This window comes from Macrobrachium nipponense, chromosome 7 (assembly GCF_015104395.2).
Source record: "Macrobrachium nipponense isolate FS-2020 chromosome 7, ASM1510439v2, whole genome shotgun sequence".
Lineage (NCBI taxonomy): Eukaryota > Metazoa > Arthropoda > Malacostraca > Decapoda > Palaemonidae > Macrobrachium > Macrobrachium nipponense.
In genome coordinates, this window is record NC_061109.1 from 17,174,389 (window position 1) to 17,200,974 (window position 26,586).

General features: G+C 43.0%; 1 protein-coding gene across 3 annotated transcripts in view; it reads right to left on the minus strand.

The window, feature by feature from the left end:
• LOC135217525 (uncharacterized) overlaps nucleotides 1-26,586 on the minus strand; it is a 115,080-nt gene that overhangs the window by 24,997 nt on the left and 63,497 nt on the right. For 2 of the 3 annotated variants that reach the window (XM_064253490.1, XM_064253488.1), the window contains exon 2: nucleotides 23,383-23,554. In XM_064253490.1, the coding sequence (XP_064109560.1) occupies nucleotides 23,383-23,532 (150 nt within the window). In that variant the 5' untranslated portion in view covers nucleotides 23,533-23,554. Of the gene's footprint in view, nucleotides 1-23,382; nucleotides 23,555-25,248; nucleotides 25,444-26,586 lie in introns of all 3 variants that reach the window. The other variant, XM_064253489.1, reaches the window with a different exon arrangement.

The following is a 26,586-nucleotide window of genomic DNA, read 5'->3' on the forward strand; positions in this document are numbered from 1 at the left end:
TGATTACTTTCTCAAAATCAGCTGAGTGAGCCTACTACCAAAAGAATAAGGAAAACAATTTTTTTAGTTGCTATGAGAAACAAATGTATTAATGAAACTATTATTCTTAATTTTGTACATAAAAGTTTATAATACAGTAATTCATAATTCATAGAGAGAGAGAGAGAGAGAGAGAGAGAGAGAGAGAGAGAGAGAGAGAGAGAGAGAGAGAGAGAGAGAGAGAGAGAGAGAGAGAATTTCTGTTTTCTTAAATCTTACCTAGGGTGTTAGCTATTGCTTTCAAACCCGTTAGATTATTTAGCTTATCAAAGGGACATAAGCATTATATTGATTTCATATCACGATAAGCAGTTGTACTGATAGTTTTCCTATGACGTTACAGCAGATGAGCACCTGATAAGCCACCACCATCTTTTAGGTCAATCATTGTACACAAAGGAAATAACAAATTTCGTTATACTGAGGAATTATGAACCATATCACAAAAAATGGCAAGCAAGGGCAATTCACAAACAGGAAATTGATTACAATGAATCTCTGGAGCCTGCAGTGCATGAGATACATAAAAATAAACTGAAACTTGTAAATAACAAAGAGATAGTTGCCTTTGTTACACTCTGAGATTCAATTTAACATAGATCCCTCCATAGATTTAAGTGATGAATGCAATTTTAGACATATGACATATTGTTGTTCATGTGAATGAACAAGGTACTTAAACCTCTATTTACCCTTCAATTCACCAGACCCAATACAACCATAACTCATATGCTACAAAAGGGGATCTTCCTGATTGCATTAGCATTAGGAGCCAGTATTTGTGAACAGGGGCTCTCTTAACCCTTACACGCCGAAGCGGTAAAAAAAAATTGTCTCCCGTGTGCCGGAGGTGTTTTGGAGTGAGCGTGGAAGCGGAAAAAATATTTTTTTCAAAAAATCACAGCGCGCTTAGTTTTCAAGATTAAGTGTTCATTTTTGGCTCATTTTTTTGTCATTGGCTGAAGTTTAGTATGCAACCATCAGAAATGAAAAAAATTATCATTATCATATATAAATAATGCGATATATGATAGCGCAAAAACGAAATTTCATATATAATGGTATTCAAATCGCGCTGTGCGCAAAACGGTTAATGCTAACAAGTTAATTTTTTTTCGTTGTAATGTACACTAAATTGCAATCATTTTGGTATATAACACATTGTAAAACGATAAAAGCAACACAGAGAAAATATTATCACAAGATAATGCATGAATTCGTAATGCGCGGACGTATACAAATATTTTTTCAAAAATTCACCATAAATCTAAATATTGTCCTAGAGACTTCCAATTTCTTTCAAAATGAAGACAAATGATTGAATATTACTATACTGTAAGAGTATTAGCTTACAATTGCAGTTTTCGACCATATCTGACGAGTTAAAGTTGACCGAATGTCGAATTTTTTTATATATATTTTTTATATGCAATTATTTCGAAAATAAGAAAAGCTACAACCTTCAAATATTTTTTGTTTTATTCTACATGAAATTGCGCACATTTTCATATATAAAACTCTATGAAATGCCTAATATGAAATGGAGCAAATATTCCGAGAATGGGACGTACGCATTTCGGAGATTTGTGGCGGAGAATGCGCGCGCTGAGGGAAGGAAAGTTTTTTTTTTAAATTCACCATAAATCTAAATATTGTGCTAGAGACTTCGAATTTGTTTCAAAATGAAGATAAATGACTGATTATTAATAGACTGTAAGAGTTTTAGCTTACAATTGTGTTTTTCGACCATTTCGGTAGAGTCAAAGTTGACTGAACGTGGTTTTTTTTCTATTTATCGTGATTTATATGCAAATATTTCAAAAATGAGAAAAGCTACAACCTTCAATTATTTTTTGTTGTATTCTACATAAAATTGCGCACATTTGCATACATAAAACTTTATGTAACGGCTAATTTAAAATGGTGCAAACATTACCACAATCGCACGATGATTTTTTCGGAAGAGTTACCACGCGGATGTTAAGAAAATGTTATTTTTTTTCATAAATTCACCGTAAATCGAAATATTGTGCTAAAGACCTCCAATTTGTTGCAAAATGAAGGTAAATGATTGAATATTACTAGAATATAAGCATTTTAGCTTACAATTACGTTTTTCGAACATTTCAGTAGAGTCAAAGTTGACTGAAGGTTGAAAATTTGTCACTTATCATTTTTTATATGAAAATATTTCAAAATAGATAAAAGCTACAACCATGGGTTGTTTTAAGTTGTATTGTGCATGAAATTGCGCACATTTCCATATATAAAACTTTATGTAAGGGCTAATTTTAAAATGGTGCAAACATTACCACAATCGCATGTATGATTTTTTTCGGAAGAGTTACTGCACGGATGTAAGGAAAAAGTTTTTTCATAAATTCACCATAAATCAAAATATTGTGCTAGAGACTTCCAATTAGTTGCAAAATTAAGGTAAATGATTGAATATTACTAAAATATAAGAGTTTTAGCTTACAATTACGTTATTCGACCATTTCGGTAGAGTCAAAGTTGACCGAAGGTTGAAATTTTGGCACTTATCGTTATTTATATGAAAATATCTCAAAACTGATGAAAGCTACAATCATGAGTATTTTTTTGTTGTATTCTACATAAAAACGTACACATTTTCATATATAATACTCCATGTAACGGCTAATTTAAAATGGTACAAAAATTATGTCAAAGTGACGAAATAATTTCCGAGATGTGTCACAGATACTTTTTAGAGCGATAAGAAAGAAATTCGCGCTTGCGCGCCTGCGTAATGATTGTAAACAAAACAACACCTTGATCCGTGAACTCCCAGCATCCCCCAAGGCGTGTGATTCAAAAGTTTTCGGCTGGTAGGCCTATTAGTATTTTTCCGCAAATTTAAAAAAAACTTTTCTATGTTGACGTAAAATACATCCAATCGGCACCCGACAGACAATTTATCTCAACGTAAAATACGCCCAATAGGCGTTTAAGGGCTAGCAGCTTGGCAAGAACATGCATACTCCTCATGACACATCCCTGCCCTCTTCAAGGTCAAAACCTTGTGCAAAGAGGGCTGTACAGGGGACCTCCTCCTAGCTTCTACAAATTCCTTGTTCCCGGGGAACTGTGACATCGACCCTGGCACCTGCAGCAGAGCTAGGCTTGGTCTTCACAGGTGGGTCCAAGCCACAGGTCGGTCCCTGCTCTCACCCCGCGCCTCTGCCATGGTGGGGAGAAGACTCCCCGTCCTTGACTGTGGATATACGTCCTCCCTTAGGCGGTCATACATTCGGAGACGCTCGCAAACGAGACTCCAACACGGTCCCTGTCACCCGAGCAGTGCCCTTGGGAGCAGGGGCTTGATAATAAACCTTATTTCGATGGTCCCTAGGGACAGCATCTTGGTTCTCGGTTCCCACTTCGAGGCGGCAGATGACAATGACGAAGGTGCAGACAATGACACCTTTTATCTTTTCTTTTTTACCTTCCTCTTCGACAGCTTCCACAGTAGAGTTATCAGTGCCCCCAAAGGGCGGCAGATGACTCAGAAGGCAAAGAGCTGGTGCAGGAGTAGGTCTGGGTAGGAGCAGGTGCAGGAGCAGAGGCAGGCACAACAGCGGGAATGGCAGGCGGGGTCATCTCTATGACCACTAGAGGAGACAGAGGAGCAGTAACCCTTGAGACAGGTACCAGTGCCACCCCAAATCCAGGAGGAGGGGCACTGGAGTCACAATAGCTGGAACTTGGTAAGTTGGCAAATGGGGCCTAGTCCCCATCACCACAATTGGAGACACATTGGTTGGGTGGTGTGGCCAAACTAGGTGAGGAGGAGCACAGTAGCTGGGGAGTGTCACCATAGTAGTGGTGGAGGTGACAACTACATGGGTCATGGTGCTATGGCACCTCTATTCAGTCGTGCCCAGCAACGCTTGAATTGAAGGAGTCCCAACCAGTCCCAGAGATGTCCACCCTTGTCCTAAGCCTGACACCTCACCTGGAGTAGCAAAAGTAGTGTTAAATGGGGGGTCCTCCCTCACTCCGAAGGTGTAACTTTGAAGCAAGGGGAGGCCCCTAAAGGAGCGCTCCTTAGGTCTGCGACCACAACCCCCTCCTCCTCTTCCCTCTCCAACTCATCGAAAGAGGAAGAAGTGGTTTCTCCCGATAGGGTGACAGCAAGTACAGGACGGTTGGCAGGAGAGATAGGAAGCGGAGAGGTTAGCTAACATAGGTGTGGTGGGAGGTGGGATTTAGTCTTCCTAATGTATTTTCTCCTCCAGGCAAAGTTCCCCCACTGTGACACAAACCACAAGAAACACTCCACACACATCATCTAAGTCACACTCATGCCCCCGGCATGATGAGCAGAGAGCATGAGAATCAATCTCTACCAAGGAGTGGATCTTGTCGCACCTCTCATCCTCTACTGCGGGGCAGCACCGGCTAGGGGCAGAGGACAAAGGCTGTTGCAAATCATGGATTTGCATTATAGCAATATTCCACACTATTACAACAATGTTTACTCATTGAAAAAATAACAAATTCCACCGGGATTGAAAAAAATCAGCAATAACAGTTGGGTAGAGAGCGGTGAAGAACATGTCTATCCACATCAATGGCCAAAAGCAAATTGGAATGCATATGTCCTGCTGGAGGGACTACCAATGCCAGACCGGTAGTTAAATACCGAACCGCCTTGTTTAAAGATTTCCGCGGCCATGTCCAGGCTATGCCTAAAATAATTCCTATCGTAAAGGACCAGAGGGTTTGTACAGTATACAGTAATACCCTGAACTTACACGATTTGATTTATGCAAATTCACAATAGCGCGAACTTTCCATTTGAACCTGGCTAATTATTATATGTGAGTTCTTCACAATAGCGCGAACATTTGTAAATCCTCCAAATCTGCAAATCCCTGCAAAAGTCTTTGTTTAATTTATTATGTACATTTCAAATTTTTAAATCTTTTCTGTATAAAATTTTTATTAAAAATTTATTATTTTTATTTTTGTAAATTAAGAATTTTGATTGCCTCAACTTCACAATATAATTCATTTTTATTCAGTTCTAAAAGTGCAGCCACTTCCCCTCACATCAGCTGATTTTTGGCGGAAAACATGAGGCAGGCCGATAGATCGGAATTTCCGTAGCAGCAGAAAGGGGGAATAAAGATTCCTGTAAGCCTGATGGATGTATCCCAAAAGGAAGTGTATAGCTAGCTAGGTACTTCTTAGGCCTACTCTTGAGATCTTTTATCCTGTGAACCTCTCACTGGCGATATGCTCTGTTCCCAGGATGACCGGCAGAAAGGGGGGGATACGCTGACCCCAACACCCAAGCTTCGCACCTGATTTTGCTCTCAGTTCACTCCAGTCCGTAATCTAGGACAGATGTCCCAGCTAGCCTACAGATAAGGCCTACAACAGGGGCTAACTGGCGACCCAGACCTCGGACAAAGCCGACACCATTTTCTACAAAAGTCCACTTGCATAAGGCATCCAGGTATGTCTTGAGATACAGTCATATTGCCAGTTCTTTCCCTCTGAGTCAAGAAAACCATTCCACATTTTCCAATTCAAACTCCTAATTCTCAAATGAACAGCCCTTTGTTCCCTTCTGCCTCGTGGCCGCATGCCACCTTCTTGTGATCGTCCCAGAAAAACAGTCTTCATGGAATATTTCATTTAAACACTAGAGTTCCTCCCCCAGTGTGTTAGATAAAAGAGAGTAACTGTAAATTAGTGCAAGAAGGTCTTTATTGTATTTTGTCTAATCTGGGAACTTTTCCAGATCTTTGCTGAGTCATGTGTCCATGTCTTCTCGCTCGCAAGTCGCAAGTGCTTCCTTAATGGAAGATAACAATGAGTAATTTTGGAAACCAGCATTGACGTTAATCTGATTTTAGCCAGCTCTCCCCTTGTGAGAGATAAGAGGGGTCCACGTCCGGACAAGTTACATTTAGTTTTCCCAGGCCATTCAACGGCCTCTTGTAAATAAATAATGTAAATTAATTGGCAGGTTTTTAATGGTAACCTTTTCTAGAGTAAAAATAACCAAATCCATCCTTTTAAGGTAAGTTAGAAGCAAGTTATTCTGCATTTTTCCCACTAATATTTTCCCTTTAAGTATTTGGGTTCTCAAGGCCACACCCATACGTAAGAACATGCATAAATATGATACAAAGGTAATTACACACCCACAGTTAGTGCACATACGTATTTTTACAAGATGCGATACCCATTCACAAAGTTACTGCACTTTTCAAAGGTGATATCCCTTCAGAAACTTTGTTTGATTTCTGAAGTACACACTAGTATATTACAATTAGTGTAAGTTTTCATGCTTTTAAGTGTAAAATAAGTATGAAGATTTTGTGTATGCTATTTATTCAGTGTTCAAACTCTAGAAGCAAGCAGTTATTAGCATTTTTAGAGACTGTGACAAACTTACGCGAACCTTCCCCTTGCGCGAGGGGGTCTGGAACCTAACCTCATGTATGTTCGGGGTATTACTGTATCATGTAGGAACAAATGTAAGTTCCTGTTTAGTTATCATAATTTTTGAAAGTAAATTGTATTTTTCCGAACTATACAAACCTGAGGTCTTTACATAAGTAATTACTTTCAGTGTAGGCTGGAATACGACCATGAAATTCTTGAACAAGGTTAGGCAGTAACTATCATCTGGTAGGCAGGTAGACCCACTTGCCCAGATGTAAACACTCCACTTTGCCTTTCATCCTAGGTTTCAGATTGACGAGTGGCATGAGGGGGCCATTAATGTAAAGGACCTCAGGTTTGTATAGTTAGGTAAAATGCAATTTACTTTCAAAAATTGTGATTTGTACCTACACGATATACAAACCCCCGGTCCTTTACATAAGGAAGACTCACTGATTGGTGGTAGGAATGTGAGTGGGCCTCTAGAACTGACTGGAGTTCTGCACACCTGGGCTATTCCTCCTGGTCAAAGAGCGAGGACTCCCCTGCCTCTGACAACTTGATCGGAGTATAGAAGCTTCATGATCAAGAGTCAGACTTCTGGGCCTTATCAAAATAAGTGAGGAATCATAAATCAATGGAAAAAGGGCTGGGAAGAATATTTAGAGTCGGAGACATTAATGCAAAGTTTTGGGAGGGGTTTGCATTATTGCCAGTCTCCTTCCTCCCCTTCCTAACAAAAGAAGCAGGGTTGCTTCTATGATTCTGATAAGAAAAATAAAAAGGAAGCTCAATGTGTAAGCTTACCGCATCAACTGGCCGACCAGCAAGTGTAACTTCGAGTCCTATCCTCAACCTGAAGGAAGAGGAGTAGAAGGACGAGGAAGTGAAGCTGGAGAGGCCAGTCACTCTCACATCCTTCTTACCTCTAGAACCGCACACCATAGGTGAGATGCAATCTATGAGCATCCACCACCAGTCCAAGGAAACAAGGTTCCAAAGACCTGAGGGCAGACCCGAAGGAAGAAATATATAAATATAGTTGCAATGAGACCTCATCTATCTTCCAGTCCGACATATTCTTCGGAGTGATGGAATGTACCCAGCCACTGGCACTGCTCGCTCTCTGAGAGAGCTAACAGTGGACGTATCCAACTGCAGAGAAATTTCTCATGATCTCGTAAGACTCGGAGAAAGATGTGTCATTAGACACTTCTGCATTGGCAGTCTGCAGTGGATAAAGGCATCAACACTCAAAGTAGGGTGGCGATCCTTCATAGGTACAGCAACACACCAAAAGGAGAAAGTAATGACTGATCTGGATCAATCAATACAAAGTCCACAGCGCAGACCATGAAGGATTCGGACACATCAACAGATGCCAAATGACTGCGCTGCTGCGCATCCAAGATGTAGTCATGACATGATACCAGCCCTTTGAAGGGTGATGCTGAGAACAACCATACAAATCATTTATCTTGTTCGCCAACAAAGTTGAGAGACGAGATGATGATTCTTGTGAGGCATGTGCATATTAGACGAGAGTCAAATGCCTTCTAGAGACCGAGGTCCCAGTGATGGCAAGACAGAAGTTTCTCATCAGTAGTTGAATCTCAACCAGGGAGAAACAATACTATATTACTTAGTGAATGACTAAGGTGAATGTGGACTTACGTCTTCACAGTTGAATCGAGAGAAGTAAACTCACAATTCTGATCATAGAAAAAGTTCCGTCGATGACACCAACCAGTGAAGACGGCTTTAATCCATGTTGTTTTACAGAGAACTGAAAAAGTTATTCCATTATTTCATTGCTGCTTGGTAAGAAAGTCAGAGTTTGCAATGAAGGCAGAGAGTCTTTCAGTAATGAAAACAGGGATTGTACTGCCTGAAGAACCGCTTCTAGTGGGTTGGATCAGGGAGGAATTTTCTATCTACTTTGGAAGCAGAGCTAGTCAGGCGGGGAACAGGCGAAGTCTTCTGTTATTCATTTACAATTCAGGGTGAACAAAGAATAATTGGACACCTTACAAATTAGGAAATGTACATTAGAAAACAAAACTCAAATTGTCTGAAGAAATCATTCTGCGTCATCGCAGCAGCTGATGGGGCAGGTGCGATGAAAAAGAAGACTAGGCTACAGACTTCTGTTATACCGTGGGGTAAACAGAAAGACAATAACAACTCTAACGAGATATATCTCTGTCTGAGGAAAATCTCACAGATGTGGAGCACGAGACATGGGCCTTATGCAAGAATTCCGAGCCAACCAGAGACCTGAGCCAACCAGAGACCTAAGTCTGTGATTGCCGGACAGAGATTCGAATTGGTAGTTAATCCTTGACTGATGAGAAACAATACTAAAACAAAAAGAATCTCTGACAGAGAGCAATACCAAGAGTACTCTACCACTCGCTCGATTCCTTATAGTACTGAGTTGCCTAGTTGTGCAGTCCATGATGGAATGCATTCAGCTAGAACCATCAAGCGCAAAAAAGATACACTCGAGCATCTGCATTTTAACCGAAATAGGAGGGAAGAAAACCTTCTTGTTTGGTGATAATACCATTGCTGTGGTGTTGTTGGCAAACAATACCACTAGTTATCTCAAAGTCAAAACCAGAAACTCTTGGGAGACCCGAAAGGCTGTCCTGAGTTTCAGGTTAATTAAGAGAAGGAACTGTTTGTCTCGGTCACATACCAGAAGAATCAACTTACAGATATGCGCCTAATACTCAGACGACGCAATTGATAACAGAAGTATGTCGCGAGAGAAATATAATAGTATATTTGTAGGTTCCTGTAAATTGCACTCCACCCTGATTCTTCTTCGTTTGTGGGACAAGAACAAGGACTGGAAGCAGACCTCCTTCATTCTCTGAAGGGAGACTCCTACGGTGATAACAGGATACTGAAGATCACTAGTTCAAGCCAAACTAGGTTCCCAAAATAGTAGCACTGAAGAGGCGTTCAAACTTCTCAGTGCTATCCATCCTGAACAGACTAACGTATGTTCGGTAAGATCCTAAGACTGAAACAAAAACATAGTCTCTCGGATTCAAACTCTGAGGAGTAGACTCCATAGAATTCCTCTTATTTCCTTGTTCATTCCAGTGTAACCAGGAAGTAGAGGGGAAAAAAGAGAGGAGGATTGACTGTTCTTGCCCGCTCTTCTCTGAACTTGCGATGTTCTCACTCTATTAAATGAAGAATTTATTTCCTACAACCGTTTCGTTTGTGCGAATGCGAGCAAAAGTTGACCAGAGTTAAATGCAGTAAAAGCTGGCGAGAACTACATCTTGCTACGCATCTATCTTCTCCATGATCAAACCTCACAAAAAGGATTACACAGAGGACCTCCTCCTATCTCCTTCAGATGCCTTGTCCCAAGGAACAGCGACATTGATCTTGGCACCTGAAGAATAGCCTTATTAGGTGGGTCCAAGCCACCAACGCTGCTTGGTCCCTTCTCTTACCCTGAGCCATTATCATAATGGAGAGTAGACTACTTATCACTGACTGTGGATGTACGATCCCCTTAGGGGTTGTACACTCAGAGAGACCTGTACACGAGTACCCAACACAGCCCCAGTTCCATGAGCACCACCTTTGGAACCAGAGACAGGAGAACGCAGCTGGGTTCAAACTCCTGGGGCTCCAGAGGCACTATATTTTGGGGATAGTGTCCAGATCCCGCTCCAGAAGGAGCAGGTAAGCCGAAGAGACAGTCAATTGCTCCCTCCCCAGGGAAAAGATGCAGACCCTTAGAAGTCTCCAGGAGAGACTTCTTAGGGGGCGGAGAATTACCTTCAAAGAGAGAGGTTAGGAGGTGTCAGGTGATGAAAACAAAAGACAATGACCCCCGTGCTATGTCATGGGTGTTATGTCATGGCAAGGAACCACACCGATCAAGATCAGAGAGTTCGTTCATTAGAGCCGAGCACTCGACTCGGCAGAGCTGACTGGTTGAGCAGTCGAGTGAGCTAAGCCATCACCACTACATAATTATGAGTGGTAATCGTCAACAAAGAAATATCACTTCTTCCCAATTAAATGTTCTCCTTTGAAGCCAAAGCTCCAAGAAGAAGAATATTGAGGGATTCTGTGTCTACATGTTCGGACCCTAAAGTCCAAGACACGAGGACGATACTTGACCATTCACCTAGAAGGTGTTGCATGCAGTTCCCAGCTCTGCATAACTCCAAACCAGACTGAAGAGTGAACTCATCTGTGCCGGTAAAGGCTCGTCTCGCTATCCAAGCACTCGTGTTATTGAGTGCTCGGCGAGCACTAGAATTCATAAGAATTCCCACGCTCGGCGAGAAAACCCAACTTTTGTAAGACAATAATCAGGCAAGCCTTGTCTCACCCCGGTATCGCCCTGGTACACGGCAATATGACGAAGCCAAGCACTCAGTGAGTGTTTGCAAAATTAAGGGGGCCGGCCGGAACCCCTATATACAGTGGTATAGGGCGAAAAATGCAAAGTCATGAAAAAATTCATGGAGCTTCATATGGCAATTGAGAATACGTATACGAAATATTTCGTCAAAATTCCTCTTACTTTCGTTGTTACAAGGTAATTAGTAAACATAACTCAATAAGCCTAAAACATTCATCCGTACAAGAAAATGCAATATTTCTTCTGTTATCGTAAATTTTGATAATTATTGGCAAAGAAATTGTGAGAAATGGCATCTGTAGAGATTCCGTGGCTCGCAGAAGAGAGTATCTGGTTCAACCATGAATCAGTGCGACCATAGACTTCAAGTAGATTACACGTTCGAGTTTCACCTCGTGACTTTCGCTTGCTTTCACGTATGTTTATGTATGTTTCGGCAAGAAGTTCATCATGCCAATGAGGAAAAGACAAGGAAAACATCTCGCTAACATACAGACGAAGAAAAATCGCTCAAGCATTATTACAGAATATCATAATATACGCGTAGTTAGTGAAGAGAGAGGGGAGGGTTGCTTAGTAACGCCCCCTTCTTGCCTGACAGCACACGTCACACTATGCCCAAGGCTACGATCTTTGAGCAAAGAGATCTTCATTTATGATAAATAACATAGTTTTGGTTTTTTAATACCCAAAATGGACTGTGAAATTCATAATAATCATGATTTATTAAATTGTCTTTGTAAAAAGAGAGTACATCTTCGAGTTTCACCTCTGACATTCTCTTGCATTTATGTTTGTTTAGCTTTGTTTCGGCAAGAATGTCATCATGCCAAAGAGGAAAATACAAGGAAAACATCTCGCTAACATACAGAAGAAGAAAATTCGCTGTAATAAGCCGAGTTAGTGAAGGGGAGAGAGGGGCTTACGTAGGAAGGAGTGCCCCATCTTGCCTCAAGCAGTGCCCCAGGCTACGATATATGAGCAAAGGGATCATCATTTATGATTAAATAATGATAAATAAAATAGTTTTGGTTTATTAATACACAAAAAAGAAATATACATTCATAATAATCATTATTTATTAACATTGTCTTTATAGAAATACGAAGGAAAACTTTGAACGTCCGTATCTCAAAACTATACTTTACTTATTGACCTTCAAAGTCTATCTCCTCACTTAGTTTTAAAGCTATAACATTGGAATTTGGTATATAACTCAGAAAGACATTATAGAACAATCAAATAGAGCCCTTTTTTCCAATTTTTGTTTCGTCTTTTTTTTATACATTTTTTTCTCGTGATTTATAGGGTTTATTTTTTTACCATATTGAAAAATTCATATCTAGCAAAAAAATGACTTTTAGAAAAAAAACTCCTCATTCGATTGGAGGTCTACATCAGGTAGTAATCCCAGGTCTTAATATTAAATATCAAGGGAGGAGATAGAATTTGAAAAGTGGTTATTTTCGGGATAAATCGCCCTGGCGTCACAAAACCGAAGGTCAGAGGCGAAAATCATATGCGGTTTGGAGATGTCCCAAGTCACCTTATTAAGTGGTATGAATGTCAAAGTCCTGTCATTAAAAAACGGCATTAGCCGGCCGGCCCCCTTAAGGGATCCAGGTGCTTGGCGAGACTCCCGATTATTGTAATGATTGGTAATCACAGAAAACCATATCACTCTAAGAACATCAGAAATTTCAAGGAATTTAATGGCTCAGTGAGTTCCGATTTTCATAAACAGTTACCGGGGATGTCTGTTGTAAGAATTATCAGGAATTCTCGTCTCACCCAAGTATTTGCAGATCACAGAAGACCAAAAAACCTGCAGTGCTAGAAATTCCACAGAATTTAATCGCTTGGTGAGACCCCCAAATTTTGTCAAATCATCATTGGGGTGGGGGGGTCCCTCCTCATCTCCTGTAGAAATCGAGGAGGAACGGGCATAATAAACCAGTCCTAAATGCGAGCATTTAAGACTGGAATGCGAGTACAATTCAACAGAATATACATTCGAGGATCCCAAAATGCAAGAACCTAAAGGGGACTGCGAACTGAAATCCGTCCAAAGGACAGAAAAAGCCAGGGAGAACACAGTCTCCATATTTGACACGAGATAATTCCTCAACGACGTGGACGTACGTCTGATAGGACCCTAAGATCCTTACAGGAATGTAGTCCCCAGACGCTGAATCCTATGGATAGCACTCTGCCTTGCTAGCAGAACTAGCAGGGGAAGCGAGTCACGGGCAGCAATCGACCTGCGGTGATGGCCATGACGCAAGTCTAGGAAAGCGTTATCATCCAGTAGAAACACTTTCCCGAGGAGGGTTATAAAACTTACACGGCAGGAGAAATGTTCTCTGCCACCGAGACCGGTCGGTCAAGCGAACGTGGCCTTGGTCTGGTTGGGGTTGAGCGTGCACCTGACTGGAGAGGGCCGATACCGTCCTCCAACACGTCCCAAGTCCTCGCTGAGGCCAAAACCTCTCAAGAGGACTGAATGGGGGACCCACTACCGGTCTCACTGCATGCACGGTCCTGCGGGACCATCACATCAACCCTTGGTGTCAAGCAATCACCGCAAGAGCGATCACCGGCAAGGCGTGAGTCACGTTGACTCCAATGTTCAAAGGTATGTCTGACTTGTCACATTCACTTGGGATCGTCTATCAATATCATGTTCTCTTACGATTGTCCAGCAACATCAAGTCCACTTTGGATACTCAAAATCGAACTTTATAAACCACTTCACCATTAAGTTGATTCACCCTGTCTGCGTTTCTCTCCTCCGCCTCTGTACTGAATCTCCTCTGGTTTTGGACAGTACACTCCTTTCAATACTTGATTCCACTACTGTCTCCAAAGTAATGTAGGCATCCAAGTGAAGGGGAGCACAACTTACTCACTCATCCACATCTATCAAACTGCAATAAAAAAAGAAAGGACCAAACATTAACCAAACAATCCCTCACCCTACCTCCAAACTAGCATAGTCTCCTGAAAGCTGAGTCTTCCCCAGGGACAATAGCCCCTGAGGAAGCACCAACCTTGGATACTGTGAAAGACCACAGATCCAGCCAGGAGACTGCATGGAAGGCTGCCATGGCGGTAGCCTCCAGGTTTGCTGCTTCTTGCCGAGAGAGGGAGACCTCACCAGTAAGATGATGCCACAAAAGCCCCAGGGCTAGATGAACCAAGTTCGGGTCAACCTGTTTGGTTGGCAGCAACATCTCTGAGGGCATGTAGAAATGCTTCCGGTGGGGCAGACGAGGGGGAAAGAGTTTGTCTGAGTGGTTTGACCAAAGTGAACTCTCTTGCCCAGCAACAAGATTGCTTACCTGGTCGAGCACCCCCTCAGCAAGTGAGAACCACAGCAGCCCCACCAAAACCTTGGGTTCTTTCTTAGGTTCCCAAAAGGATTCGAGACACATAGGATGATCCACAGAAGCCATGGCCCCTTCCAGAAATCATTGTGCTGACGAAGCAGTGCAATGATATTTGCAAAGGTCCCTGTATTTCAGGGGTATCCGCATCCTGAGGAAGAGGACCCTCAAGTCCTTCCAGGGTGCGGTCCTCCCGATCTACTCTCCTAGCAGGGGGAAGAACCCTGACAGACCCATTGGATCCTTCCTGCACTACTTGGGCATAAGACCTGGTTGATGCTATGAGAAGCCTCCTCAAAATTCCCCATTCTTATCTCACCTCCCAGAAAAACCCCAGGAGGCTAAGGCAACAGGTGAGGAGGCTCAACCACTCCTACCTGTCCTGTTCATAGAACTAGTGGGCAAGGCAGGCCATGCGCAGTCACCAACCCACGGTGATGACAGCAGCGACTGTCTGGGAGAGCGCTTATGCCTCGGCAAAGTGCTCCCGAGTAGAGTGGAAACGTTCTTGTGGAGCAAACCGAGTGCTCGCCTTAACCAGGCCCAACCAATCGCATGAATGTGAGTGAGGGGTGAGAGGAGGCAAGCAAACTGCTGGCTGACAAGAATATGCGCTGTCCTTGCGATGTTCCCCAGTCTTCTTTGAGGTTGAAACTTGTGAGAAGTTTCACAGGGGACCTCATCACTGTCTGTCTCTCCTGGTGTTTGTTCCCGTGGGATCAAGACGCTGGGCTAGGAACCTGACTGAATACTAGCAGCCGTACTGGCAAGAAGGGGCAAGACAACTGCATGACTCATCTCTTTCTCTTTCTGTGCCTGAACAGAATGGTGAGAAGTCTCTCCGGCACCAGTTCTGGATGCTTGTGATTCCTTAGAATCTCGAGCACTCGGAGCGACCTGAGAACGTGCGCCAGACACAGCACCAATCTTAGAAACAGAACTCCTAAAACTGGTGACAGGGGTGCAAATTGAAGTCTGACTGCCCGTAGCCCCTGAAACACAAGACTCTAAGGTATGCATTTCAGTTCCTAAATCTGAAACTGGGATGAGCCGACAAATACTCCCACTGCTTCCCCTGTGGAGAGAGGCAGCCCCTTTGAAGATTCATGATGGGACTTCTTTGCAGGGGAGAGACAGCCTTCTTCTTCTTTTTCTTTGGCTAACAATCCTCAGAAGACGGTCATGAATCATGAAGCAGCAGACAATGGAGATGAAGATGACATTGACAACGATACCTTCATAGACCTCTTCTTAAACTTCTTAGCCATCTTCTTTAGATTGATGGTCAAGACCACATCCAAAAGGAAGCAGCAGACATTACCAAAGCAGCCAGGACAACTGAAGCAAAAGGAGCAGCAGGAGCATCCAAAACAGAAGAACCAACAACACGAGGGACCGAGACAGTTCAGACTTCCAAGACAGGAGCATCGGAGGCAGGCACCACACCAGGAGGCACGTTACACACAATAGCTACAGTAGATAGGTCAGGAGCAGGTTGAGCCACAGGAAAGCCTGTGGGAGGTGGCACCATATATACTGAGAAGTTGGAAAATGGGTGGCTGCGTGGATCACTACTGAAGAAGTCATGTTAGCGAGGTGATGGGAAAAGACCATCATGTTAAGAGGCCTTGGAAAGACGGAATGCCAACCAGGTTCAAAGAGTGCCAGGCTGCTTTCAAGTCCGTAGTTGGAGAATACTCTACCACCACACCTGCAGAACAAGCAGCCAGGTTAGTGGTGGGAGACCCCTCTCGCTCCAAGGGAGAATTTTCCCTCTCGGAGCAAGCGGTAGCCCACGAGGAGAGGTCGTTCTGATTGATCGCTCTTCTTTGCCCGATGAATTGGACATACAAGAGAAAGAGGTCTCTCCCGAAGGAGAGACAGCCAGAAGGGGAAATTTGCAGGGAGAAAGAAACAAGGAAGAAGAGTTGGCAACCAAGGGCGTGTTTGTAGTTGGGGATGTGTTACCCTTGGATGACACGTTAGAAGCCTTTCTCTTATAACGTTTGCTCCTATCAAATATCACGGCCTTACAAGGCTTGGTAGACCAACTGGAAGAAAATTCTTTGACATTGGTTGTTCTATCTTATGGAGCCCCTCTAGGCACCTCGACAGTAACTCAAACAGTGGCTACGCTATAGCAACAAAAGTCTATGTTGACAATTTGAGCTCGTTCTCTAATAATATTCAAACTCTTTCTCATAGGGTTGTGAGATTAAAAGAAGCAATGAAGCCAGGTGGTCTGCCCTTGAAAGGATAACTTGAATTAAACAATTTTTTTTGTTTTCACACAAAAAATTTCATCTTCCCCTTGCAAGAGAATCAGCTTCAATTAAGCAATTTTTCTGTTTTCCCAAAACAAATTTTATACTTCCCCTTGCAAGATATACCTCATTCAGCATTAATACCATGTTAGCAACCAACTAAACACATGCAAAATGTTCCTGCCAAAAGACATTCATATGGAAACTCAAAAATCATAGTGGTCATAGCACAATAACTACTCACCCTTGATGTTACAAAACCCAATGCAGTCAGTAAATATGATATTGTTATGATACAATAAAGTTTGTTCATACTTACCTGGCAGATATATATATAGCTGTATTTTCTGAAGTCCGACAGAATTTAAAAAACTTCCGACACACGCAGTGGTCGGCCAGGTGGTTAGTACCCATTCCCGCCGCTGGGAGGCGGGTATCAGGAACCATTCCCATTTTCTATTCATAATTTTTATTTCCACTGTCCCCTGAGGGGAGGTGGGTGGGTACTTGATTATATATATCTGCCAGGTAAGTATGAACAAACTTTATTGTATCATAACAATATCATTTTGTTCATGAAACTTACCTGTCAGATATATATATAGCTGAATCCCACCGTTGGAGGTGGGAAGGGACAGAATAGAAGGATTTTGGGAAACAAATGCATGCAGATGATTAACATCTTGGTTCCACCTGTTAGCATAGCCGACTTCGTGATTACTGTCACCCAAGTCTGCTTCTGCCTTACTAGAGTTGCCAGCGAGGTAGAGACCTATAAAGCTGGTGCACTCCAGATGATCTGTCAACGGGGGCGTGACCACAATGTGACTAGACCATATTGACCATACCATGAGGGCTAAGAAGTAAAATAAATATATATATATATATATATATCACCACCTGACCAACCTAGCCAAAGTTAAGGTGTGTTAACTAAGGCTTAAGAGTTAAGAAGTCCCCGTTGTCGGCGACTCAACAACTAAATTAAGAGCTCTTCCTAACCATTTTCTACAGGATAGGATGAGTGGTACTTCTTGCCCCCAAGATTGTGTCTGCAGACACGTATGGCCCTAGCGAGCAGCAGATCTCATATGCCATCTTCACATCTCGCAGGGAGTGTGAAGTGAACACAGAGTTGCTTCGCTAAAACATGGTACTCAGGATGTTACCGAGTGCCATGCTCTGTTGAAATGCTTCCGAGGCCGCGCCCTCACCTCGTGAGCATTCAGATAAAAAGATTTCAAATCTTTGTGCAAACACAATGAAGGAGCATTTTTGAAAGAACTCCTTAACACTAAAGCCAGGGTGTTCTTCGATATGGGCAAGTCTGGTCTTTTTCGGAACACTGCAGATTGCCCGAATGACTTCGACTTTCTTGAGTTTTATGTAGATAAAACTTGAGAGACCTGACAGGGCACAGGACTCTCTCTGGCTCCTGCCCACTAACTTGTGCCATCCTTGCTTCCAAGCTCCTGGCCCAAGGACAAAACGGGTTTCCATTCTTAGGCCACCACGAAAGGCTTAGAGAGCACACCGCCTTGTGTTCTCTAAAGCCAAAACTTGTGACGATGGCTTAAAATCTCACTAACCCTCTTTGTCGTATCTAGGGTGGTTAGAAGAAGGCCTTCCTGATCACATGCAAGAAGTTAACAGGTAGGAGAGGTTCGAATGCTTTGACATCAAGAACTTCAGACTACGTCTAAGTTCCATATTGAAAGCTTCGATCTGGACATGCACAGTCAGTCCGTCTGTACTAAAGTCAGGTGACCGACCAGTTGACCAGTCAGACGAATCAAGGACAGCAAGGCTGTACCCTGAAGACCATAAGGCACTATTCTTCGCTGAAGGATGAGTGTCTGGACTGCCTGGGCGATTCAATCTAAGCAAACCTTGGGGGTGTATCAACGCAACCCAACGTCGTCAGCGAATCAACTCCTGACTCGAGCTTCTGGTGCCAGGAGAAAGGAGCAAGGAGCAAAAAGGCGATTCAGTCCCGAAGGAAGAATGCCTGACAGTCCAGCCTGGTCTCATGTTACACGATCATCGGGGGTGTATAAACGCAACCGACTTCATCAACAAGAAACTCAGGGCTACTATATGTCGCCTGATCTCGTACGAGTGTCTGACTCCGAGAAAACAGGTGAGACAAAAAGTAGATGGTGAGCGAGTTTCGAGATTCCACAGAACTCAAAGATCGTGAAGGGCTTTGTTGTTTGACAGACTCAAATCTCTGAGCCCAAAAGCCGTCAACAACATATTTGCGTATTCTTTAATAGTTGTGACTGCCAGCTTATCCCATTCTTCAGACGGAAATGGAAGACGGTAATCTTATTCCTGTCAACATCTCGATAGTCTGAACGTTGTCAGACTCAGAGCGGAGAGGTTATAGGTACCTTTCGAGTTAGAGTAGACCGACTCTCTCGGAAAAGGTCCTTGGAAAGTGAACTAGGAAGGATGTGACCTCTGTGAATCCAGGATCCTGAAGGCCAACATGGGGCGATCAGCGTCATTGTCGCTCCCTGTGACGTCATAAATCCTCATTACATTTCCTAAGCGATTGAAAAAGGGGAAAAGAGACTAAACATCCATCCCCGTTTAATATCATAGGATGGCGTTTAATGGTACCGATCCCGGATCGAGAAAAGGGAGCAGAGAAGAAGAAGCCTCTTCGTCCTCAACATATCGAAGAGAAGAATGAAAGGGCGTCCCTAAAGTCTCCACAACTCTCAACTTACTTCTAAAGAAAGATTCCACTCGGACGTCAAAAGTTGCTGCCGTCGATCGAGACGATTCGTACGGACTTTTGCAATCCTGTAACGAACCTCTAGAGAATCGTTACATTCTACGCCTGTTGTTATAATAGGCTCTTTCTCGTAAACTCGAGCAGGGACCGAGAGAAGATACTTCTTAAGATATGAGAGAGCTGTGGAATATCAGAGTTGATGTGGACCACTGGTTCCAAAAACTCGTTTCGAGGACTGGAGGGACGACCGAATTGCATTTACTTCTTTCAGATTAAGATCCAGGACATCTGAAACACTATCCAGATGTCCGGCACCTTCTTTCTATCATGACGCACTGAGAGATGTTCAGAATAATTCCTAGATCTTGAATAATATTTCAGTTTCCCGGTAGGAAAAAAACTGTGGTCTGAATTGCAGTCTATTCGGGGAAACAAACTTCTTCAGGAAGGAAATGGTCCCCAGCAAGCTCATCCATTCCCTCCCCGAGTATGCTTACTTCCCTATAAGGCTGCGCTTTGCCTAAGCAGGAGAGCATATAAAAGTGCAATGTTGCGGTAGACTCGTAGTTCTATACCGTGCGGTAACGAGCACCGAAAGGATTAAGAGATAACTCTGTTGAACATAGTAAGGCAAAACCGAATGCAACGTTTATTCATTCACGTAAGAAATCCCCTCAATCTTAGGCTAAAGTCCGTGATTGTAGGACAGAGATATAGTTAGTCAGTCAATCCCGCAGGAGAGACGTAACCGCCAGCACAGAGATACGGTTAGTCAGTCAATCCCGCAGGAGAGAGAGACGTAACCTAACGCGCATGACAGCACACGATCTGTTACTGGCTCGGTTGGAAACTTGGACAGTCAGACACAGCAGCAGCCAGCAGCTTACGAACGTCGTCTCTTAACTTTATGTCTGGGTTGCCAGCTACCCTATTCTACGAAGAAATAGGTCCGTTATTTTTTGAGCAAAAAGAGACTCTCAAGCTGGTATATTTAAGCGAAACAGAAAACGCTAAATATACAGATGCGTTTGTGTCGTCAGAACACTACCATACAACGGTAAAAGATAAATCGGAAACTCCTGGAAGGCTGCAGGGAGTAAAGATTAAATGTCCTTAAAATAATAGACAATAGACCTCTCAGTTGCCATCCGAAGAGGTAACTACAGCAAGCGTGTATGACTTGAACCAACCAGTAGTAAAATAACGCAAGGCAAAATATTTTATTATATCACAATAAAGTTTGTTCATACTTACCTGGCAGACATATATATAGCTGAATTCGGAAATACAGCTACATACATATCTGACAGGCAAGTTTCATGAACAAAACTTAGAGAATCGAAGCAGACAGCTCAAGCTTCTTATGTTATTGGACATAAGCGTTCATTGACGTAGTCTACAAGTCTATTTCTTGTACGAGTCTGCGAATGACGAATGAGAGCTCTTCCGAATCTAGTCAATAAGAGCTTATTCGCTTACGCAATATCAAGTTAAAGAGATGTTTGTCAATGAGAACTAACCCATTTACGGGACAGAGATATTTTGTCAATGAGGGGATACCCACTTACTTGACAAAACGATAGTATATTGTCAATGGGGGAATGTCACTGAATTGACAAAACGTAATCCAGGAAGTCGAGCATTTTATTTTTCCGATTCCCGTCTCAAACGAGAAAGGGGCAAGAATCCTGTTAAGAGACAGGGCTTACGGCAGGTAGAACGACGATGTTCAATTCGGCAGCGTAGTCCCGACTAGAAACTAACAATCTATCATCTGAAAAACCCTTTCAGATGGGCTAAAAAGCTTGCAAAATTATCCTGGGAAGAGGAAGAAACTCTCCAACCAGCTTCCTCTCCCGTATCACAACTAATGCCTGCTAAAGCTTAAAATTTATTGGCAGTATGGCAAAGGTGGCAAAGGAAGTCCTGTCTTGCGCTTTCCTGAAGAGCGTCCTTTTGATGAATGCCTTTGTAAAAATCCTACTGAACGTCGCCGAGACGTCGAGCCTTTTCATAACCCGTAACTGCCTTATCGCAAAGTCTTGACTGCGGTAGAGAAAACGAGATCTTCCCTTGAGCTTTCCTTAACTCCATCCACCTTTGCGAAAAGCAATATATTGACAGAGACCTCGAATTCACGAAACCCGAGGTCTTGCTGGGTTTCGAAGACGAAGTTGTCTGTTCACTTTAAGCTTCCTCCGAAGCACTGCTTACTTCACATTCTTGAGGCTCAAATCTTAAACAAGAGCTTGAAGTTGAAGAGTTCAACAGAAACGTTCCAGCCAGGAGACAAACCTGGTGTGCGCTGGCGGCGCGTCGGCTCCACTCGGACGCTCGGCCTCCTGGCGCGCGCTGGCACCTGGCGCGCGCTCGGCGTCCTGGCGGCGCGCTCGGCGTCCACTGGCGAGGACGCTCGGTTCCACTGGCGCGCGCCTGGCGTCCATCCGAGCGTCCCGTTCAAGCCGAGCGTCAAAAGAAGCGTGCGGAAAAGCGTCACGCTCCTGACAGGCGTCAAAACAAGCGAGAGAAACTGCCTTCTTTTCATATTTCTCGGTGGAAAGACGTACACGTGATCAGGCGACGTTCGCCTTCTTACTTCTCACTGAAACGCATAACGAGAGAGTGAGGGGACGTGAAGCGTCCTCTTCTATAAAGCTTCTATTTAGAGGGCGCGAGTCCTTCGAGATTCGTGCACGTGCACGATCTTCCGCAGCCTGGGAAACGTCAACAGGTCCTACCGAAGGGACGCCAGATCGATGTGGGTTCCCCGTAACCCTTCTTCGGCTTTCGACATGCCCTCTCCTGGTCCTGGGAGTCCGACAGAGGTCCAGGCCTAGAGGCGTTATGGGGCGGATCTGACGTTCCTCCTGACGAGAGAGAGGACGTGAAGCGTCCTCTCTCTAAAGCTTCTTAGAGGGCGCGAGTCCTTCCGAGAGCTCCAACCCTTGCGCGGGGAGGACGCCTCGGAGGACGAGAAGCAATCCTTCAGGATTCGTGCACGTGCACGAACTTTGGCAGTCTGGGGATTTTCATCAGAAACTGCCGAAGGCACGCCAGATCGGTGGGGGTTCCTCGTAACCCTCCTTCGGCTTTCGACATGCCCTCTCCCTGTGGTCCTGGGAGTCCGACAGAGGTCTAGACCTAGAGGCGTTATAAGGCCGATCTGACGCACCCTCCACTACACAAGGGGCACTGTCACTGCACTTAGCCACTTCACTATTGCTCTCTAAAGTAAGCACTTTCGATTCTAAGTTACGAATCGAAAGAGTATAAGAGAAAAGGGCAATAACCTCTACAGACACTGTTTTAGGGCCCGAAGGCAACATTACAGGGTTAGGAGTAACAATAACAGAAGTAGCACTCTTCACAACAATGAAGGAGAGAGATCACCTCTCGCAGACATATTCATAACCAGTAGGCCATACTATAGGGTTAGGCAAAATAAAGTCTACAGGAAGGTTAGCAGGTTCACTACCCTGACTTTTGTTTACTGATTAATTGCGTACATACGAATCATACTTTTTCCTTACGGAATTAGACATGTTTACTGATTAATTGCGTACATACGAATCATACGTCTTCCTTACGGAATAGACAAAGTCTCACACTCCTTACATGACAAATCTCAACAAAGAAGCAAGACCCAAACCCCTCGTGCCTACCAAGTGCGGATCTACCGAAGCTTTCGGTAGCCACACCCTATCTTTGCAGACAACCCCCTCTGAAACTAGCCTAACTAGATTCAGATATCTTATGCAAAAATGAATCAAATTCAAATCAATTTAAGATAGCGTATGCCTAGCCACAAACTCCAAGTAAATAAAGCAAAGACAATTAGGATACTTAGCGGCAATGAAGTTTCCAAAATCCTAAGACGGAGGTACTGAAAACAGGTGTTTTCAGCACCGGCGACAGAAAAATTATGAATAGAAAATGGGAATGGTTCCTGATACCCGCCTCCCAGCGGCGGGAATGGGTACTAACCACCTGGCCGACCACTGCGTGTGTCGGAAGTTTTTTAAATTCTGTCGGACTTCAGAAAATACAGCTATATATATATCTGACAGGTAAGTTTCATGAACAAAAGTAATATTTCTAAAAGAAAAAACTAAAAAATAATCTTACCAAGCACTGATATATTACTTCTTTTTGACTTGAATCTACGTGTCCACGAAATGCTGAAGTAGCCAAATGAGTAACACAAGGACTGTTCAGAAGGGCCTGGGCAATGCAGTCTGCAGAACACTCTTGCAATGTCTTCATTGGCATCATCATTATCAATATTGTCTCAGTGTAACTGGAAAGTAACAAAGAAAACATTAGTCTTCATTAAAAGTCTATAATCTAACAATTTCATTCGTGGACAGTGCCATAAGCTTACCCATCTATCAAAGCAAACAATTCCTTACAAGACAGGAGTTTCTATTTGCTAATACAATGCATTACAGCCATGTTCTTGACACCTTCCAATTAGTTGATGGATCACTGCAGTGGCATCATTTTTGTTTGAGATGTTTCATTTCCCTGTGCCTAACCTAAACCTGTACCTGACTAAATGACTTATTGTCCTTAGATTGGTGTCCCTAATGCTAAGACCTCTGGGTGTGAATGAATGAGTTTGCATCATTACTTCAACAAAAGGCATGGATGAAACCATATGTCAGACAATAGGTGCATAAAAGGGTAATAAAAATACCAACAGGTCTGTTTAATTGTCAACCCCTCTTTCCCTTTAATAGAGAGAGGGGGAGGACTTGCATCTAACAATCTACAATAGACTATGGACAGGATAGTAGTACTCAGTTACCTAGTCTCATCTGCACAACACTCCTGTCCAGCATTCGACGGCTTGCAATTATCATTATTACATATATTAGTGAGGTTCCAACCTCGGTAATCTTAAAAGGTTTGGTGGCTTGGTCGTGCAGCAAGGGCACTGGCTAACATACACTCTCTCTCTCTCTCTCTCTCTCTCTCTCCATACCTAAGGGAATTAAACCAGACTCGTGAACTACAAAAATACATTTATTGAAGAGCAAAGCATTAACTAAATAACACAGGTTCTTACCAAAATGATTAAATGAAAGGTTGAACTCAAGATAGCCCACTCCATCTCTCTTCTACAATAACCAACATTAGTTTAGTCATAAAACTAGAAAAGTCATAGCACAGTCTACTTAGTAACACCACGGAACATCAGTTAAGTTCCCATTTCTAAATATCAGATCAGTTCCCCTCTGTCTCAGAACCGCCCATAAGAAGACAGGAGAACACATCGATAAGCAAAAGATCATAAATCAAAATCAAAAGGTCAAATGAAATAGAACATCTTTGAAGCAAATATTCAAAATACAGTCAAACCACACTTCAAACACTTCACCAAAAATACAGTGAAAGAGGCCATCTTGGCCCTTTCCCGACTGTAACGATCTCCCATCTTGGCTAACTTACTTTCTCATTATGTAGGGAAGAAGCTCGCACACATGCACAAACTAACACAGATTGTTCACGCCCAAGAAACACCCTCAAACCAGATTCAGGAAGCATATCAGCATCCGCCTGTGCATAGAAACAGGACGTGGTCTGATCTGCTTAGGCAGCGACTTCAACATCATGCCACGCAAGGAATTATGTCAGCATTTCCAAAGCTGAGCTGTCTTGTCACTTAGGACCACACTGTTTCCATGGAGAAGCTAAATTGATGATCCCTACATTCTAGGAATGTCACAGCCCATCGCATCCTCTCGCTCAGAAAGAAAAGATACAAATCGCATTCACAACGGTGTCTTGATATGTTGTCAATTACACATATGCTATTATTCAGATGATGATGTCTATTCATATGGAACAAAGCCACAGGGGCCACTGACTTGAAATTCAAGCTTCAAAAGACTATGGTGTTCATTAGGAAGAAGTAAAAGGTTAAAAGAAAAAATTAATTAATTAATTAATTAATATACAGATAAAAATGTATTAGGAGAACATTAGTACCATTAGGGTAGTAGTGCATTGCATGTTTGCTTGAACTTCTGGAGTTCCAATTGCATGACATACTCTGGGAGGTTGTTCCACAGTCCAACAGTGAGAGGAATAAAGAACCTCTGGAACTGAGGGGTTCGACAGCTAGGCACATTTACTGCATATTGGTGCTGCTGTTCCAGCAAATCTGTTGCTCTCAGTGGGTAACTGCGAATGTGAAAGACCTCTGTTAAAATTACGTTTTTATGATAAAATGATATTGTTATACAATAAAGTTTCATACATACTTACCTGGCAGATATATACTTAGCTAAGACTCCGTCTTCCCCAACAGAAATTCGAATTTCGCGGCACACGCTACAGGTAGGTAGGTCAGGTGATCTACCGTCCAGCCGCTGGGTGGCAGGAATAGGAACCATTACCTTCTAGAACCAGATTTTTCTCTTCCACCTGTCTCCTGCGGGGAGGCTGGGTGGGCCATTTATCGTATATATCTGCCAGGTAAGTATGTATGAAACTTTATTGTATCATAACAATATCATTTTCATACATTCAACTTCCCTGACAGATATATACTTAGCTGATTGGCACCCTTTGGTGGAGGGTAAGAGACAGCTATTCACTGATTAGACAGGTAAACAACATACGTTGTAGGTAATAAATAAATAAACCCTTGGTTCCTATGTGTTTAGACGAAGGGTTGACTTCCTAGCTATTGCTAGAAGTCTGCTTCGTCTCAAGAGCCTCAGCGAGGATGTGACCTATGGCTAAGAGTTCTTGTGGGTCTGTCGATGGGGTCTTATCCACTTACTCAACAGAGCCTGATGGCCTTTGTCAATGGGGTCTTATCCACTTACATGACAATACACCTATGCCTAGTGGCATAATTAAGGAGCACAACACCGATCCCGATCACCTGATCCTAACACGAGGGTTTGTGCTTAATTTGAAAAGAGTTATCCCCAAACCCCTTTCAAACAACCCAAAGAACAAAACACTATTTTAAAATGATATTGTTATGATACAATAAAGTTTCATACATACTTACCTGGCAGATATATACTTAGCTAAGACTCCGTCGTCCCCGACAGAAATTCAAATTTCGCACCACTCGCTACAGGTAGGTCAGGTGATCTACCGGCCTGCCCTGGGCGGCAGGACTAGGAACCATTCCCGTTTTCTATCATATTTTCTCTCTTCCACCTGTCTCCTGCGGGGAGGCTGGGTGGGCCATAATCGTATATATCTGCCAGGTAAGTATGTATGAAACTTTATTGTATCATAACAATATCATTTTCATACAATCAACTTACCTGTCAGATATATACTTAGCTGATTGGCACCCTTTGG